Raw genomic sequence first — 18730 nt, forward strand, 5'->3', positions numbered from 1 at the left:
CTTGTGACAGGTTTACTGCAATTTGCTCATATTGTACCTATTTGCCTTTTTTGGCAGAGGCATAAACAGTAAAAAATCTTTTTAACAAATAACTTAATGGCAGGATCATTACTAATGTTTGTAGATGGTTCTTTATTATCTCATACAAATGATGTATTAAAATCTTATGTTTATTCTAGGTTAGAAAAAAATAATGCATGAGATTAATATTTTTTCTTCTCATTTCAGGAGCGTTTAGATTTTGCCATGAAGGAGATTATATTTGACTTACTGAGTGTTGGAAAGAAATCCAATTTTCTCACACCAGAGGTATATTTATTAATATTTAAAAAAAGGAAAAAAAAGAAAGAAAAAAAAGAGCACTTTGTGAAAATGATGTCAAAATATTGATTTATTCTGTCCAGGATCTATTGAATAATTGGTTTCAATCGTGTTAGAATAATTATTGCAAATATACAAAAATTAATATTTTTGTATATTCTTAGTTGTTATGACGAAATTGGGAATATTTTGATTTATTAAGCAACATTTCTGATTTTAATGACACAAATTCTGTATTGACTTTTTGTTTTGTAACAATAATAGCTGAAGATATACAAATTACCTATGAATTGATACTTACCATATATGTAATATATAAGTTAGGTATATTATCATAAATGCCCTAACTAAGTATAATGTCCTTACTGTGATAGTTCATATAATTTACTCATCATAATGATGCTGATTGTATAGGTATTGAAAAAGGAGTATGAAAATATATCATTTGTTTTCCATAAAACATTTCTGTATTTTAATTTAGTTTAAAGTCTTCCTTTCCATTCTTGAAAAAAAAAACTTGATTGTAAAGAGAACTGTTATTTTTATTTAAGTCATTAGTAAATCCATATATTTTCTAGTCTAATTGGTAATAACATTAGGCGAGGAAACATTGTTCTAATAATAGAGTAATTCGATGTTTTATTCCTTGATCACTGTTGTGAAATGTAGATACATACTCAAGTCAATAACCATCATGGGTTATATTCCGTATATACTACATTATATCTAGATAATGTAGTATGTACAGAATATATACCATAGGTAACCCACGATGGTCTATAACATCTAATCTTAAAACGTAACTGTTACTTATAATGTTAAATCTTTCATTACTGAGAAGATTTTACTTAAATTTCCTTGCTCTTCAAATAGTCTCTATGTTTTTTGTTTTGTTTTTCAGAGGATGAGTATTGGTTTAAGAGCGTTCCTTGTTATAGCCGATAGTCTTCAACAGTGTGATGGTGATCCACCGATGCCCCAGTCCAACACCGTGTTCCCATCAGGCGCGACTGTTCGTGTGAAGAAAACATTCCTTAACAAAATGTTAACAGATGATATGGCCAAACATATAGGGCTGTCTCAGTATGTCCCGTACTTACTGAAGACCTTTGATTCAATGTTGAGGACATTGGACCTGAATGTTGGACGACCTCTACTACTAACAAAGGCTGAAAATGTGAACAAAGAGCCTGAGGAGTTACTGACGTAAGCGTTTTTTTATACGGGATTATATATTTGTTTACTTCATGATTTTATGTAACCTGAACACTGTGGTATAAGGATATTAATTAAATCACATTGTGTTATAAAGTCAGGGCAGAAAATTTCAAATCACATTTTGACTTAAACATCAACAAGATTATGACAAAGAAAAAGGTTTCAAAATTCTGGAATAGTGCAGTTTTCAATTACCGTATATGTTCTTTAAGTGAAACACACTTTTACTGTGTGCAATTTATATAATGAATTAATATGTTATATTAATATTGTCTATATGTACAGTGGTGACAGGAAACCTAAGATGGACTTATTCCGTACATGTATAGCAGCTATACCAAGGTTAATACCAGATGGGCTCAGTAAGTCAGAACTAGTAGAGTTAGTCACTAGACTTACTGTACACTTTGATGAAGAACTGAGAGGGTAAGAAACTTCATGATTTAAATTTCATTGCGGCATTTTTATTTGTCTTATTTTATTGCTTTACATATCTTAGGTGTAAAATACAAAGACTTATTCTAAAACTACAGTTTCAGTTGAAATTTGAATTTGATCATTAGCCGGCTTCTTTACTTAATCTGATGTATTGGGCTACTGTTTGGCCTTCACATCAAATATGATTAAATGAAATGATTCCTAAGAACAATTTTTTTATGCTCCCCGAAAAATTTCGGGGGAGCATATAGTCGGCGCCTTGTCCGTCTGTCCGTCTGTCCGTCCGTCCGTCTGTCCGTCTGTCCGTCCGTTGTCTTGTCCGGAGCATAACTTGAAAACCCTTGGAGATAATTTGTTGAAACTTCATACAGTGGTAAAGGGCATCGAGGGGGAGTGCAGTGTCAAAGAACCATAACTCTATTTTGCCCGGTTTTTGAATTATCTCCCCTTATAGAAAAATCTTGTCCGGGGCATAACTCTAAAACTATAAGAGATATCAACATGAAACTTTGTAGGTGAATAGATCTCAATGGGTAGATGTGCAGTGCATAAGAACAATAACTCTTTTCATCCTAATTTTGGAGTTATTGCCCTTTGTTAATTTTAATACTTTGAACTTTGTCCGGAACATAACTTGAAAAACCCTTGGAGATAATTTGTTGAAACTTCATACAGTGGTAGAGGGCATTGAGGGGGGGTGCAGTGTCAAAGAACCATAACTCTATTTTGCCTGGTTTTTGAATTATCTCCCCTTATAGAAAATCTTGTCCGGGGCATAACTCTAAAACTATAAGAGATATCAACATGAAACTTTGTAGGTGAATAGATCTCAATGCGTAGATGTGCAGTGCATAAGAACAATAACTCTTTTTGTCCTAATTTTGGAGTTATTGCCCTTTGTTTATTTTAATACTTTGAACTTGAACTTTGTCTGGAACATAACTTGAAAACCCTTGGAGATAATTTGTTTGAAACTTCATACAGTGGTAGAGGGCATCAAGGGGGAGTGCAGTGTCAAAGAACATAACTCTATTTTGCCTGGTTTTTGAATTATCTCCCCTTATAGAAAAATCTTGTCCGGGGCATAACTCTAAAACTATAAGAGATATCAACATGAAACATTGTAGGAAGATAGATCTCATTGAGTAGAGGTGCAGTGCAAAAGAACCATAACTCTGTTAAGCCTTTATTTTTGAATAATCTCCCCTTTTAGAAAAATCTTATCCAGGACATAGCTGTAAAACAATAAGAGATATCAACATGAAACTTTGTAGGTAGATAAATCTCAATGGGTAGATGTGCAGTGCACAAGAATCATAACTCTACCTTGCCTAATTCTGGAGTTATTGCCCTTTGTTTTTTTACTTTTTGAATTGTCCAGGACATAACTCGAGAATCATAAGAGATATCATCAAGAAACTTTGTAGGTTGATAGATCACATTGATTAGAAGTGCAGTGCAAAGAACTGTAACTCTGCCTTGCCTAATTTTAGAATTATTGCACTTTGAACTTTTTCCACGGACATAACTCTGAAACTACAAGAGGTGTACTTTCCTGTGTCCAAAACCTATTCGGGGAGCATCACCCGGCTCAAACCGGGCTCTTGTTTACCAAGTTTGTAACATATTTTTATGCAACAATTTATTTCTAGTCTTGATATTTTTCATTTGTTGAGTATGATTAAAATTAATGAGATTATTGTTTATGTATTAAAATGAGGATCTGATTAATTCCATTAAACTTGTTGGTTCTGTATTTGGCATAACAATTTTATGTAAAGATGTCTAATGTTTTCACAGGTTGGCATTTCAAGCTTTACAGAATCTCATGCAGGAGTCTGATGTCTGGAAAGAACAGGTGGTCAGAGGTATACTAAAGTTTTATGTTGTTATAAAAGCTAATAATAGCAGGATATGTCTGTAATTAAGAAATAATGTCAGAAATTATGCTATAATGAATCTGTATATGAATGAATAGGCTGTGATTTATTACATGCATAGTTTGAGAGTGGCATATGCTTGTTTTTATATCAGATTAAAGCATATTTTACTGAATTTGTATTTATAACAATGCCTACACAGTGAACAATGCATCAGTTTAGATGTCGTTGCCTTAAAACATGAAGGGCCTACAAAGATCTTCAGGAATCTGTTGACGTTATATACAGATCATTACATATTTGTGTTCCAGATATTTGTTATTCTTTTGTCTTTAATTAAACTCAGTCTTTAGTTTTATGTTGAAATTGTTAATGTTAGCATCGATAATGAATTGGCTATGTCATCTATATAGTACAAACAGGTTAGTCGGTACATGTGCACATTTAAGCATTTCTCCAATACACAAAACTGCTGTTTAATTTGTTTACAATGTATTTCTATAATGAAATCTTTTTAACTAGCTTGTTAAATCTGACTAACAAATTCAGAGCTGTACATGGTCATTATAGTATTAAACGAGGGTAACAGTACCATAGATCTGTTCACCATAATATATGAGATATAATCAGTTTATTCCAAGGCATAAAATCGGAGATGTAATGAGTTTGTTCTAAGTAACACTTTATGATAATAATTTCATATGTTCATATCATTTCATTGTATAATGTTGCCTAGAAAGAAGGAGTATTGGGACTTTTATTTAAGATTTGTGTTGGGTATTATTTTCCAGGTTTTGTACAGTTTATACAGAAGGAGATTAGTGATACAAATACTCAACAAGCACAACAGCTGGACAGTGCTCTACGTCTGTTGATGCAAATCATTTCTAAATACAACAATCAAAAGGTAACACACACAGGTTATAGTTCAGTTTTCTTTCTTTAAAATAATACTTGATAATTGTTTTTGTAAACTGAAAATGATTTTTACATATTTGGCTGATCTGGCCTTGACTGTAGCTCTGTAGTATTGTGAGATTTTTCCAAGGAGATGATAGATATCTACGGGTTTATGGAAAGTGAGTATATTTTTGATTTTCAATCCCAATTTTGGCTGGTAAATTTCCAAATGACATTACACTGTTGGTTTGACTTATAAACAGTTCTATTGTACTCCTATTTTAATTGTTATATGTTGTTTGGTAAATATGATGTTAACTTACCTGTTATTTGTTTCAGTATGTTGGTATATCAGGGAGCCTACTTGCCCTACACGAGGTTGAAGGCCTTGCCCTGGTTATGTTGTGTAATCATCGTGTTGTCACAAGAAAGCTGGCAGCCCATCTGCTGAAAGAAGTGAAACAGATCTTCTTGTGTGTTCCTGCATTGTCATCTGATAATGTAAATCATTATTTTGTGTTTTTTTGTTGTTTTTTTTTGCGTGTGTTTTTTGTCTTTTTATTCATTAAAGTGTTAAACCTTTAAAATAGATATTTATGTTTGAGAAAAGATAAATATTAATATTACATTTGACTTCAACAAGGGTCTTTGGAATTTGATAAAAGCAGTGATAATGCATATCAAAATCAAACATCTGGATTTGTTGAAATTAAGTTTTGAAGGAAATTAATGTGAAGAAGGTTTTAGTAATACATAATTGACCATTTGAATGCTACTGGTGCTGTTGTTATTGTAAGGTGTAATACAGCATATGTTTGTGTATACAGGTTGTGTGTACGAGCCTGTTAGAGACGATGGATAATGCCTGTCCTGCTGTAATAGAGAGATTGCTACCATCGTTAATACCATCAGAAAGGGTAAGACCATTTGAAATTTCTTATACTAAGTGTCGGATTTTTAATCAGTAAATTGTTGAAATGTGAGATGAAAAAATATTTGTGCACATTTACACGTAACTTTAAAGTTTAGCTAGAAAATGCAGACATGAATTACTTTCGAGTTCTGAACTACACTGAATTGGCAATTAAAGAAAGATGGTATTAGCCATATAGGGCTTTGACTTTAAACATACGTTGCTTTAAAGGCCCAACTGCACTATAAAAGCCAGCAGATGGCGCTAGGGCAGGTTTCTTATTAATTTTATGCATGCTTCACTTCAGGGACCCTTTTTCAAAGATTTAAGATTAATTACCAAATGCATTTAAACAACACTTGGCATGTATGTAGGCATAGATATTCTTGATATAGATTGACCAAAATTATTCAAAATAAAACTTTGTTAAGTGTGTTTCTGGAAAAAAATACTGGCTGTCAAATTTGAAATTTGAATTTCCCTGGGAGGAGCCAACTGATCATTACAGGTCATGAACCTTCAGTAGTAAACAGAAACACGTGACAGTGTTTATTTCAGTGAGAGAGATTTGTAGCAGACGATATATATTACAGGGAGGGAGATTTTCAGCAGACGACACATTGGAATGCTGAATACATGATAAGAAAAAAAAACAATACCTTTTACTGATCTTACTTTATCAAAAAGTATTTATATCCAACAAATTTACAATAATCCATTAATCTATGATTTTTTTTTAATTTCAACGTACTGATTCAACTTGTATTTAAATGGTTTAAACTTCATGAAAACAGTAAAAGTAACTTCCAGGTATATTTCATTTACACTATATTTTGTTGTAAATATCTTGAAGTCAAAATTACATTTCACAAATGTTTATCAAACTAAATGTAGCATTTGTATAAAATTTTTATATATTAATAGTTTAAAAATATTTTAAATGCCTGTCAAGATCATTTTTAGCAGGTTTTCTTAAAAGAAATGTCCCATGTACGGCACATCCTTTGGATTTGGATATAGTTGTCTGACTTGATGCAGGACACAGTCAGGCATAATTTCTCTTACAGTCAGTTCAACATGTGCTGCACGCATAAGTCTCTCCTTTCTTTCTAAATATACACTATTGCTCCAAAGTCCCCTTCTGTCGAGCATAGTCCAGTATTTTCTATAAAGTTTTTTTCTTATTAAGTTATTTCCTGGTCTTGCTAAGCGACCATCTCCTAACCAGGCCTGAGGACTTGCAGTCACATATGGGGAACTAAGACAGTGGTGACAAACATCTGTATTACGGGTAGCAAGTTCAGATGATCCATTTTGTTGATCTGTTGACATGTTTGCATTCTCTTCAGAAATTTCTTTTTCGCAAACATCTGAGTTTACTGACTTAGTCTCAGTGGATGTTCTGCTCAAATTTTGATACTGGGTACTTGTTGCTTCAGTATCGTCATCACTTGATATTTCAATATCCCACCCATGAAATTGAATATTCCACAAGTAATTTCTTACTGTTCTTCTGTCATATAAATCACATATCTCTTTTTCTTATTATCCTGTGCCATTTTTAGAATTCAAATTTGTACGAAATATATATAAAATCAGATTATAACAGCTTAAAGATTTGCACTATTTCCCTCCAAAACAAGCATCCTATGTGAATTTTAATTCTACATGGCAGGCCATACAATGAACAATTATACTTCATTGTGACAGCATCTTAATTAGGTGTTGGCAGATTAAAATGTTTCCCAGCAGAGTTTACAGTTAAAACAATGTGAAGCTGATATCATTTTCATTTGTGTGAATTCATTAGTAAAGTCAGGTATACAATATAGTGATAAACATGGATGATAACCATAATCAACAAGTTGAAGATCATAATAATGGAATAAAAAGAATACGCTTGGAATTACGTAAGGAGCCAAAAGCCTATCCATCAAATTCTGGTGAAAAAAGACGTGCAAGAAATAAAGAAAATAGACAAATAAATAGAAAATCAAGAGGCAAATTGGAGTACTATTACAATGATGAGTCAGAAAAAACTGAATTGTTTAATAAAATTGACAAAATAAAATTGTTTCTTGGTGGAGGACAGTTTAATAAAATATCGTTGTTTGAGCTACTCCACAGGCTTTGTGATTTTTTATACGCCCGTTTGAAAAACGGGACGTATTATGGGAACGCCCCTGGCGGGCGGGCGGTCGGGCGCGGTCGGGCGGTCGGGCGGGCGGGCGGGCGGCGTCCAATTTTGTCCGGAGCATATCTCCTACATGTATGGAGGGATTTTAATGAAACTTCATATAAATGTTCACCACTATGAGGAGCAGTGTCGCGCACATGAACCAGGTCTCTAGGTCAAAGGTCAAGGTCACACTTAGAGCTCATTGAAAAATGCTTGTCCGGAGCAAAACTTCCACATGTATAGAGGGATTTCAATATTACTTGGCACAAATGTTCACCATTGTGAGGCGGAGTGTCGCGTGCAAGATTCAGGTCCTTGCGGCCAAGGTCAAGGTCACACATAGAGGTCAAAGTTCAGATAAAAATATGAAGATGTGTATATGGACCATTTAGTCATCATTTATTGAGGGATTGTAACACAAATGGTCATTATCAAGACTATGGCTGTGATACATATAATTTAGGTCAATATATACAAGGTCAAGGTCACTAAAGATGTCGCGCACATGAACCAGGTCTCTAGGTCAAAGGTCAAGGTCACACTTAGAGCTCATTGAAAAATGCTTGTCCGGAGCAAAACTTCCACATGTATAGAGGGATTTCAATATTACTTGGCACAAATGTTCACCATTGTGAGGCGGAGTGTCGCGTGCAAGATTCAGGTCCTTGCGGCCAAGGTCAAGGTCACACATAGAGGTCAAAGTTCAGATAAAAATATGAAGATGTGTATATGGACCATTTAGTCATCATTTATTGAGGGATTGTAACACAAATGGTCATTATCAAGACTATGGCTGTGATACATATAATTTAGGTCAATATATACAAGGTCAAGGTCACTAAAGATGATGAAATATCCAGATTTTGTAAATAGAATTTAATCAAAGGGAGACAACAAAGTTATTACTTTGTTCATAAATGACTTACACAATTACTCCCCTTGATCTATTTTCTAAAAATAGAATTTAATCAAAGGGCATGAAATAATCCTCTTTCTTGGACTTGAGTATGTTGTAAAGAATGTAACATTTATTTACACATGTTTCATTCATTGGTCAAGATACTTAACTGTGATAACTATGGTGTTCTGTAGACTTGGTATTTGTTCATAAAGATCATACAGTAATTACCTTATCAAATGTAAATACTTTCTCATAGAAATTTAATTATATTTTAATTTTCAAGTAAATATCAGTTCAGCTCATTCAAAGATTAAGAATTGTAATGAAATGTATTTCCCTAGAATAAAATCTTAAATCAGAATTTTTTAGTTATTAAATTACATGTACTTTTTATACGCCCGTTTAAAAAAGATAAAAATATGAAGATGTGTATAGGGACGATTTAATCATCATTTATTGAGGGATTGTAACACAAATGGTTATTATAATGACTACGGCTGTGACAATGTACTTTAGGTCAATATATGCAAGGTCAAGGTCACTAAAGATGGTGAAATATCCAGATTTTGTCTGGAGCATATCTCCTACATGTATGGAAGAATTTTTATAATACTTTATGGAAATGCTCACCACCATGATATGTATTGCTCCATGCATGATCCAGGTCTCCAGGTCAAAGGTCAAGGTCACACTTAGAGCTCATTGAAAAACGCTTGTCCGGAGCAAAACTTCTACATTCATAGGGGGTTTTCAATATAACTTGGCACAAATGTTCACCATTGTGAGGCTGAGTGTCGCATGCAAAATTCAGATCCCTGCGACCAAAGTCAAGGTTACACATAGAGGTCAAAGTTCAGATAAAAATTTGAAGTTGGTTATAGGGACCATTTAGTCATCATTTATTGATGGATTGTAGCACAAATGGTAACTATCATGACTACAGGTGTTACACATTTAATTTAGGTTAATATTTGCAAGGTCAACATGGTCAAGGTCACTGGAGATGATTAAATATCCAGATGTTGTCCGGAGCATATTTTCTACATGCATGGAGGAATTTTAATGTTACTTTTATAGAATTGTTCACCACCATGAGACGTAGTGCCCTGCACATAAACCAAGTCTCTAGGTCAAAGGTGAAGGTCACAGTTAGAGCTCATAGAAAAACACTTGTCTGGAGCAAAACTTCTACATGCATAGAGGGATTTCAATATAATTTGGCACAAATGTTCATCATTGTGAGGCTGAGTGCCGTGCATAAAATTCAGGTCCCTGCCACCAAGGTCAAGGTCACACATTCTGTGCATATCTTCCCTATTGATTTGTTTTAAGGTTCATTTAACAACACAGTGCTAAGAATAAAAACTTGCTTGCTAGATAACACTTATCCATAATGCCCCCATCTCCATCTAAAGCTTTTTCGTAAACGGGCGTATTTTGTGACTATGGCACCCTTGTTTACTTCTCTGAATCTACCCGTTGAAGATAATGTGACAAATGAAAGTTTAGACTTTGAGCCAGAATATCAATATTGCACCTTGGAAGATGCAAAAACGGAAGACATTTTTATAGGATGTTTATCATCAGTTCAAAAACTTATAACACAAGTACAAGCCCATGATATAAAATGCAAGGAAAGATTAAGTCTTGATAAATCAAACAACAAAAAAATGCATGGGGTAATGACTGCCAATATCAAATGTAAGGAGTCCCATGCCTTGAGCTGGACGTCCTCGCCACACATGGGAAACGGAAAGTTTTTAGCAAGTTACAAATTTTGTCATGGTTATTTTTCCAGCGGCATACTACCTAACCAATTTCAAAAACTGTGTGAAGCTTCAGATATTGCAGATTTTGGGGAAAAATATATTTCTGAAATGATGGAGACTTACAAAAGAGCTGTAGAGAAGGAAGTCTTAGAATCTAAAAACAATGCTCTTCAAAATGAAATTGCCATGACCGCTGCACTTTTGCCTGATGATGAAATACTGACAGGAATAAATATTGTTACTGATGCCCGCCATTGTTGGCGCAAGAATGCAAAGTTCACTGATGTTGTCTGTCTTGGTAAAGCAACAAACAAGTGCATTCAAGTTGAGACAGTCACCAAGTCTGATGATCCCAGCTCTCAACGGCATGAACTTGTAGGAGTACGACGCTTATATGATTATCTTGACCAGAAGGACTGCCCAGTAAACATCCATGCACATGACAACAACAACCAAATAACTAAATATGTCAGAGAAGAAAGAAGCCCAACAACGAATGCAAGTGATACTTGGCATATGACCAAGGGCATAGCTAAAGCTGCAAGAAAAAATAACAACAGGCTTCAAGTCAACACATGGAGTTGTGTGGCATGAGGAACTGTCTGACAAAGCTGCTGCATTAAAAACTCACACATTCCATTCAATGAAAAACTGCCAAAATAATCCCGAAATTCTACGAAAAAACATACTTAACTTTGTTGACCACTACAAGGGCAGTCACGACAATTGTCTACCAACTTCTCGATGCAAAACAGATCCACATTATGAATGTTCCAAATACACCATCAAAGATGAAAAAGCTGTTTCTATTCTTACAAATTTTTTAAGATCAATGCCAGTATACAAAGATGCAGAAAAATATAGATACTGTATGGACACTCACTACGTAGAATCATTTAATAATGCATTATTACAGTATGGAGACAAAAGAATATGTTTTGGATTAGATGCCTACAAAATCAGGATTAACTTGGCTGTCCTTGACTGGAATGAAAATGTGAATCGCCCTCAAACATCAGAAAGGCAGATTCCATATAAAAGAGATCCTTCAAGAACATACAGCATTCCAGTGAAAAAAAGAAAAACAACTGACTTCAAAAATAATATCTGGACAAGATGGCTTGATAATGTCTTTTAATTAATCTGATTAATCTGTGAGTTATATAAAACATCCATTAAACCTCTCCTGTGTAAAATCAGCTGTTTTTGTTTACATTCTCTCTGCAGGTTAACACTGCATGCTATTTTTAGATCAGGGTTTATAACAGACAGTTTTACATCACTTATTAGTCACACCCACAAATACTCGCTGCCGCGGCAGCGAATGTTGCCCCTTTAAGGCAAATGCTTAAATCATGTGACTCCTTTCTTGTTTTCAATACTATATTTTAGCTCATCTGAGCGCAAAAAACTCATAGTCCAATTTGTTTTATTATTTTAAATTTGCTAGAAAATGTCTAGGAAGAATGTCACAAGCAATTCTGTAAAAAAATGTTTGTTTAAAGACGAATCTATTTAATGATGATAAATCTTCTATATTTCCAGAAATTAGTAAGTATATGAATGCTATATTTTTCAGACATTTATCCTGAACTGTTCAAGTGTTGATTTACAATGGTTGTTGGAGAGATCAGCCACAGTTTGGAGTAGTTCCCATGACACCAAGGAGTCTCATTCTGATTCTAACTTCTCGAAGGTGGATCCATGGATGCAGTGCATTGCTATGTTTGTCTCAAAAGATTTCGCTATGACGTCATGTCATCTAGCCATAGCTCATGCATGGCCCATAGTGTATACAAGACTTAATGCTCTATACACATTGTTAGACCCTGGGTAAGATAGTGATTTTATCCTTATATTTACATTTATCAATTAAGAATATTTTATTACCAATTTTATTTAACCATTATGTTGATAGTTTGCTTGTAAGACTTTGTTGTTTAAGAAAACATATCTGGCTGAAAATGAATAATAGGACTCATTATAATTGCCAAACATGAGATCTAGACCAGTTGTTGGTGACATCATTTGATTAGTCAGTTCTTAGAATTGATATTGTTTTCTTTTTCTGAGTTGTCAACAGTTTTAACACCATTTTAGTTGGCAGTAAGCTTATTTGAGTATTATCAGATATTGTTTCAGTGCCAACCTGCATTCCTGCTAGTTATTACCAACTTTTCTTTATTAATCATTTGAAACAGCAGAGAAACATGTGTGGCATTGAGCTTATTACCAGTTACCATCAAATCATTAGTAAACTTTGTAAAATCACCTGAAAACTTGCAATAAGTAGACCTTGTTCCATCATTTCCATACTAATTGAATGATCATTATTTGGTTTTGAGTTTGTCATATGATATACATTTATTTATGAGAAAGGGGTGCTTGATATATTAACTTTACGTGAATATTTTAATCATCTGTTGACAGTAACATGATCAATGAGAACAGGGCATCATCATTTATCCGGTCAGGAAGTAAGAAAGCACCTACTGAGAAAGATCATCATATGCAGCTATGGCAGAATTACGTCATCTTAGCTTGTAGTGTGGCACAAAATACACCTATCACAGATATTGTTAATAGGATTGTACTTCCTGAACCAAGGTAGGTTACCTGCACTTAGAGCATAGAGTATTTTTGGGGCCACATCCCAACTCATTTATCGGCATTATTAGTAAAGACTTTGGTAAAGATATTTTGTTGGCCTAGCTCTCCTAAGAAAGTCTTTCTATACTTATATATGTTGGAGAAAAATGAGAATTTCATAGAATTTTTACGCATTTGGAGAGATGTTTGTTTAGTTTATTTTTAGTTATGAATTGTACTTGTAGCTACCTTTTTGTTGAAGCTTAAAGGCACATTAAGCCTTAAACAAATAAATTATTACTTTAGAAAGGGCAAGTATGGATTTTATAATGTTTAAAAATGGTTTTAGAGAAGAGAATGTAAGATGCTTGATACCAGAAGGAAGTAATGATAAATGTGAAATAATTGGTCATAAAAGTAGGAAAATGTAAACAAAGTAGTATTTTGACTTCTATATAAAACACTAAAACTGAACTTATTGCCAAAAAGCAACAGATGAAAAAGATGCCTCAGGTAATTGGCCAATCAGTAACTTTTTGGCTACTATAGCTGTACACCATTGGCTACTATAGAAGTACACCAAAATAAAAAAAAAATGCTTTTGGGAAATGAAGATAAAAGCATTTCTAAGGCATATTGAGCCTTTTAACTAGCATAAAGATTGTGGATTGATCTTTTTTGTTAAAATTTCGTCAAAAATTTTGTATTCAGATTAGTAATTAATCTGATTTTTACCTGCACTTAGAATAGAACAGATCATTTATTCAGATTTGCACATAAGACATCATGTAGTATATGCATAGAAATAAATTTATATGTATATAGAGCATAGGGGTATCTTTAGGCCACATGCCAACTCAGGCATTTTAAGTAAAGATTTTTGAAAAAGATATTTTGTGAGCCTATATCTTCTATTGAAAGTCTTTCTATACTTATATATGTTGGGAAAAATGAGAATTTCATGGAATTTTTACGCATTTGGAGAGATGTTTGATTACATGTAGTTAATTTTTAGTCATAAACTGTACCTTTAGCTACCTTTTTGTTGAAGCTTCACTTAAAAAAACAATTTGGGGATTGATCTTTTTTGTTGAAATTTAGTCAAAATTTTTGTATTCAAATTAGTAATTAATCAGATTTTTAGACTTACAATAATTTATTTAACTATTATATATTATAATTTGTTTAATAATATGAATGTGTTTTGTTTTTTTCTAGCACTTTGACAGATGAGAAGTCAGACAAGAATTCTAATGTGTGCAGTATGTTTAAACAGCTGGTTCCCCTCATCAGATGTGAGAGTGCAGACATGAGGGATACCATCGTGAACGGTCTCGGATATACCAATCCAGTAGTGTTCAAGTATGTGTGATATATCGAGGCTTTGATGTATTCTTTTATGTAATACATTGTAATTGATTGAAATATGTTTATAGATATTAATTTCTTGCATATCAGACTGGCGTTTCTGTTAGTTTTGTCATACCAGAAATTTCATCTGGCATGAGGGGTGCCATATGAGTCACATGCTATACAAAGGTACACTTAGTATGAAGTAATTTTACCGTTATGAGTGAAGTTGTAATTTCATAAAACTCTTGTAATGACATAAATTTCCCTGCAAAATTGTTTGATTAAGGTAAAGAAGTTAAAAATAATGGAAATGGTAGAATATGCTTGTAAAGATATGTGACATATGTTTGCTGCTTGGATTGGAATATCTGTCCCTTGTTATTGCCCAATAGGACAGATATTCCGATGCATATCGCAACATATGACAGATATTATTAATCATATACAAATATCAATGTCTTAACGTCTTTTTAAAAAGCCTTACTTAATTTCAAAAGACTATAAGAGTGCACATTTTTGCTTTACTTGAAACAACCGTGACTTTAACATGCCATCTTTAAAAGTTGAAATGATTTGGTCACTGTTTCTTTTCTTGGTGAATAAAAAAAAATGAAATTGCCTTATAAAAGTTTCACATAGTGTAAATAAACATTACTGACAAAAAGTTTTAATACAAAGTTATATAATCCTTGAGATTCCTTTAAAGTAATTTAGTAATTATTAGGGATGGATTAAGGCAGAAGTAAAGAAATTGTGTAAAATTATGATGGTCATTATGTCAAGGTAAGTTGCCATGGTAAAATCTTGCTGGATTTGTTCTCATAACATATCAATTCAATTTTAGGGAGTTGATGGAAGAGTTAGTGCCCTTGTTGAAGGAGGCAATTGAGCGTAAAGCTGAGAACATCAAGAGGCGAAGGAAACGTGATGTCTTCCGTGTTCAACTTGCTCATATATTTGAACTGATGGCAGAACACAAAACATTTGCACAGAGGTTAGTTAGATCTAATTACACAAAATATTTGGATGAAGTAAGTGAAAAAGGACTATAAGTGGTGACATGTTGATTGAAATGTGTAAAAGTTGTAAAACTTGCTGTTAATTAGTTTAATTGTTAGACATAGTTTATGAGTACATTTCATCGACAAGATGATTGATATTTCTACAAGTGGGACTTAAATATATTGTGGCATTGACACGATACCATCTGAATCTCACAAGGAATTGTTTAGTGTTTTGAGTGGGACTATTCAGAGACATCTTTCTTCAGTAAAATCTTTGCCTGCAAGTTTGTATCTCAAAAACTACTGAAGGAAATGAATTGAAACTTCACATGCTTGAATTATTTGAGAACATAATAGACACTGTCCAAGGCCCATAACTCTAACTTGGATTTTGACTATATTATAGACCAGAAAGACTGTTATCATATCAATTAATGTTTGTGATATGGTTTTACCATTCTTAAACCTTTGGGCATAATTTATTAATGCACTTGTTCTGCATTTCCTTTTACTTCAAGGGATTTCAAAATTTTGAGCACATGTTTGGTAAAAGTAAAATCCAACTGAAAATAGAACAGACTGGCCGTGTAGATTACATGTAGAGTCATGTTATTATTTCATCTAAAGCTCATAAATGTATGACATATAAGATAGAAAATATGTTTATATATTACAGTGAGTCAGCAGTGATAGATGATAACCACTGTTTAACAAAGCCATTTGTAGAGTATATTGATGGTGCTAGGATATACCTGGAGGGCGAGAGTGATCGAGACTTGCCCACATTACAGGATATCAGACTGCATTTCAGCAAGTTTGTCAGACATCTCATCTGTAATACACCCGGTAAGGGAAGATAAAACATGTTTACTATAATATGAACATTATCTATATATATTTGAGAATGTTTCTTTTTGAGAACATTTCTTTTTAGATCTTTTCTCAGTTATTATACCCCCGCACAACAAAGTTGTAAGGGGGGTATACTGGAATCAGCTTGTCCGTCCGTCCGTCCGGCTGTCCGGCCGTCGGTCGGTTTTTTCTTGTCCGCCCAATAACTTAAGATTCCTTTGACCCTTAGTCTTCATATTTGGCATGGAGGTTAGTCATGATTAGTAGATGACCCCTATTGATTTTGAGGTCACTAGGTCAAAGGTCATGGTCACAGGGGCCTTGACTTCAAAAAGCTTGTCCGCCCAATAACTTAAGATTCCTTTGACCTACAGTCGTCATATTTGGCATGGAGGTTAGTCATGATTAGTAGATGACCCCTATTGATTTTGAGGTCACTAGGTCAAAGGTCAAGGTCACAGGGGCCTTGACTTCAAAAAGCTTGTCCGCCCAATAACTTAAGATTCCTTTGACCTACAGTCGTCATATTTGGCATGGAGGTTAGTCATGATTAGTAGATGACCCCTATTGATTTTGAGGTCACTAGGTCAAAGGTCAAGGTCACAGGGGCCTTGACTTCAAAAAGCTTGTCCGCCCAATAACTTAAGATTCCTTTGACCTACAGTCGTCATATTTGGCATGGAGGTTAGTCATGATTAGTAGATGACCCCTATTGATTTTGAGGTCACTAGGTCAAAGGTCAAGGTCACAGGGGCCTTGACTTCAAAAAGCTTGTCCGCCCAATAACTTAAGATTCCTTTGACCTACAGTCGTCATATTTGGCATGGAGGTTAGTCATGATTAGTAGATGACCCCTATTGATTTTGAGGTCACTAGGTCAAAGGTCAAGGTCACAGGGGCCTTGACTTCAAAAAGCTTGTCCGCCCAATAACTTAAGATTCCTTTGACCCACAGTCGTCATATTTGGCATGGAGGTTAGTCATGATAAGTAGATGACCCCTATTGATTTTGAGGTCATCAGGTCAAAGGTCAAGGTCACAGGGACTTTGACTTCAAAAAGTTTGTCCGCCCAATAACTTAAGATTCCTTTGACCCACAGTCGTCATATTTGGCATTGAGGTTAGTCATGATTAGTAGATGACCCCTTTTGATTTTGAGGTCACTGGATCAAAGGTCAAGGTCATAGGGACTTTGACTTCAAAAAGTTTGTCCACCCATTAACTTAAGATTCCTTTGACCCACAGTCTTCATATTTGGCATGGATGTTGATCATGACTATAAGGTGACCCCTATTGATTTTGAGGTCACTGGGTCAAAGTTCAAGGTCACAGGGACCTTGACAAAAAAAAAGCTTTTCTTCTCAATTGCTAAAGAATGTCCTGTCTGCAATGTATTGATTTTGACATTTTCACATTTGAAGCATGTAGAATACATAACTTAGCAATGCACTGGCTTAGTAACCTCAGATTTGGCAGGGAGGTTGTCCTTGCGCTCTAAATGGCCACTGTTGATTCTGACAAAGTGGTATGCGGGGGTATTCACGCCAAGATAGTGGCAGTTCTAGTTTGAAACAGCTTAGAAATAGTAGCTGAAAAATTATGTTTTACGATCAACTTAAGGGTATTTTGTTTTGAGTCATGTCAAGAACATTTCACATTGCATTTCTTTCGCCTCTCCAAGTTATCAACTTTTATTAGTCAAATAATAAATGATCAGTTTTGAATTTATTCATGTCAAATAAAGACGTAATGTGGATTGTTTATGTGTCATGATTGTCATAAAATTGCGATTGCCACTATTTTAAATCATCATAAAACAACTAGTGCCATCTGATATGATATGTTTGAATACACACGGTGACACCTTCATTACTCTAAAAGTCCACGTCTGACAACTCTGCAGGGAATCAATTCTTTGGCTCTTTGGTCCGGAAGATTGTTGCTTTCGCTTATAAACAGATGGTCATGAGTTCGAATCCTAACCATGGCGGAATCTTTTCTGATACATTTGTGTCTTTCTGTTATGAACTTTAAATGGTCAGAAAAAGTGGTTTTGATATATAATATTTGTATATTGATTGAATATGTTGTATGATTATAGTTGAATATAAACCGTCATTGTTGACACGAGAGTTGAGGTACAGTCTGTTTGACTTGTTTGCAAGTTGGAGCGGAAAGTTCAGTCATACATCTAGTGCAATAGATAGAAGGTATGCCATTATATTTACTCTGTAATTGTTTGAGTGCATATTTGTCAGTGATGTTTTCTAAAAGAAATAACTTTATAGACAAAAGTAACAGGGCACTGTTTTCATTGGCATTGAAAGAGCTATTTAATTTACTCAAATCTCAAAATGGTTTGTTTGAAAGATATTCATTGTGCTGGCATAAAGATGTTGTACATTGTTCATTGC

General features: G+C 34.1%; 1 protein-coding gene across 1 annotated transcript in view; it reads left to right on the plus strand.

Moving 5' to 3' along the window:
- The window catches only part of LOC132753339 (protein furry homolog-like), a 105668-nt gene that overhangs the window by 17898 nt on the left and 69040 nt on the right, over nucleotides 1–18730 (plus strand). Inside the window, exons 14-26 of the mRNA XM_060743779.1 lie at nucleotides 229–309; nucleotides 1223–1527; nucleotides 1825–1965; nucleotides 3778–3845; nucleotides 4649–4764; nucleotides 5097–5258; nucleotides 5585–5674; nucleotides 12099–12352; nucleotides 12950–13126; nucleotides 14327–14470; nucleotides 15306–15455; nucleotides 16142–16311; nucleotides 18418–18526. Of these exons, the coding sequence (XP_060599762.1) occupies nucleotides 229–309; nucleotides 1223–1527; nucleotides 1825–1965; nucleotides 3778–3845; nucleotides 4649–4764; nucleotides 5097–5258; nucleotides 5585–5674; nucleotides 12099–12352; nucleotides 12950–13126; nucleotides 14327–14470; nucleotides 15306–15455; nucleotides 16142–16311; nucleotides 18418–18526 (1967 nt within the window). The remainder of the gene's footprint in view (nucleotides 1–228; nucleotides 310–1222; nucleotides 1528–1824; nucleotides 1966–3777; nucleotides 3846–4648; nucleotides 4765–5096; nucleotides 5259–5584; nucleotides 5675–12098; nucleotides 12353–12949; nucleotides 13127–14326; nucleotides 14471–15305; nucleotides 15456–16141; nucleotides 16312–18417; nucleotides 18527–18730) is intronic.

The sequence above is a fragment of the Ruditapes philippinarum genome, unplaced genomic scaffold, assembly GCF_026571515.1.
Source record: "Ruditapes philippinarum isolate M1 unplaced genomic scaffold, ASM2657151v2 ctg2528_1_1_1_1, whole genome shotgun sequence".
In the NCBI taxonomy this organism is placed as follows: domain Eukaryota; kingdom Metazoa; phylum Mollusca; class Bivalvia; order Venerida; family Veneridae; genus Ruditapes; species Ruditapes philippinarum.